This window comes from Solanum tuberosum, unplaced genomic scaffold, assembly GCF_000226075.1.
Source record: "Solanum tuberosum cultivar DM 1-3 516 R44 unplaced genomic scaffold, SolTub_3.0 scf00004, whole genome shotgun sequence".
Lineage (NCBI taxonomy): Eukaryota > Viridiplantae > Streptophyta > Magnoliopsida > Solanales > Solanaceae > Solanum > Solanum tuberosum.
The window spans coordinates 4,267,200-4,268,557 of record NW_006238930.1 but is presented as its reverse complement, the minus strand read 5'-3'; the positions used below and the strand labels follow the sequence as shown (position 1 = coordinate 4,268,557).

The following is a 1,358-nucleotide window of genomic DNA, read 5'->3' as shown; positions in this document are numbered from 1 at the left end:
TGGCAAAGACCATTCTGCCCTTTACTAAGATTAAGAGCTTTAACTTGTACTCTCCTTGCTTCATCATCAGCTCATATCTCAACACAAATAGATTAAAAATGAAGTCACCCCTTTTGGTTCATGGTTCATTTTGTGGAGAGAGTAGGGGGTAGAGAGAGCATAAAATATTATGCAGTTGCAGAAAAAAAAACTTACAGGAAGTAAAACGCTACCATCAAGCACCGAGGAGGACGGAACACAAGCCTTCCCCACCAACCCTGAAGTGTAAGATCTAAATTTTGATGAATAGAATTCAACATCCAATCCACTGTTGCCACCAAATGCATTGGTGAGGCAAACGAATGAGCTACGGAAGAACCAAATGAACCTGCAAGGGAAAGGATTAAAAAGAACAAAATAAAGAAATATAAATACCTGTCAGGGACTCATGTCTACTAGGTGAGTGATCATTGGAAACAAATCAGAAAATAGGAGAAGAAAAGTAAGTTTCTACACAAACCTGAAACCTCTACAAGAATCTGTTTGCGAACTTTAGTCTGTATTGGATGAATCTCCCCCTCAGATTCCAGAAGAGACAGATGAAGCCTTTCTTCAGCCAAACAGTTCCTTGACTTGGTTGTTGGCAATTGCACACAGCCAATTGAAGAGAGAAGAGAAGTATCACCAAATTTCAGCTCACCATATCGCAATCTTTTGCGGTGCTTTCTTGAAGGTTCATCCAACACCTCGTCCTCTCCAATTAAATCCTCTAAAATTACTGTGTAACTCTTCACTGGTCCAGTTGTTGCAGGAAAAGTGTTGAGGTGATTATAAATATCTTCAGGGGATGTGTCCGTATGACCGACTCCAAATCTTACATTGCATTCCTCAACCAAGTCACTAGATACATGACTGACATCAATGCTAGTCAATGTCGACAGATATGAACTAGTGCTTTCATTTACTTTGGTGCTTCGTGCTACTGCTTCCTCAGAATCTAGCCATAGTTTGAAGTCACAAGCTCCATGTCCTTTTTAAATTAACTATGAGAAGATATAAAACAAGTAAAAGTGGGATTCTGATACAATGACTAGATCCCAGCAACACAACTTCAAGGATAGGACAATACCATAAATATGTGCCATAGTGCCCAAACAAACAAGCAGAACCTATTTTCCAAAGTCAAGTAAGTATAATGCATTTCTTAGTCGTACTGGTGGTAGATCATAGACTAATAACCATGTATGACAAATGAAGAAAGCATTTCTCCCAGATATGCATTCCCTACTTCCTTACCTTGAAGCCAACTCAATCACCTTCTTTCGAAATGATCCAATCTCTTAATTTGACGATGTAATATGTCGAAGATGAAATATGTT

At 38.9% G+C, this 1,358-nt stretch overlaps 1 protein-coding gene across 1 annotated transcript in view; it reads right to left on the bottom strand.

The window, feature by feature from the left end:
* LOC102587423 (uncharacterized) overlaps positions 1-1,124 on the bottom strand; it is a 7,956-nt gene extending 6,832 nt beyond the window's left edge. The window contains exons 1-3 of the mRNA XM_015308117.1: positions 1,109-1,124; positions 500-1,009; positions 196-367 (exon numbers count right to left, since the gene is read on the bottom strand). Of these exons, the coding sequence (XP_015163603.1) occupies positions 196-367; positions 500-1,009; positions 1,109-1,124 (698 nt within the window). The remainder of the gene's footprint in view (positions 1-195; positions 368-499; positions 1,010-1,108) is intronic.
* Positions 1,125-1,358: the final 234 nt, after the last annotated feature.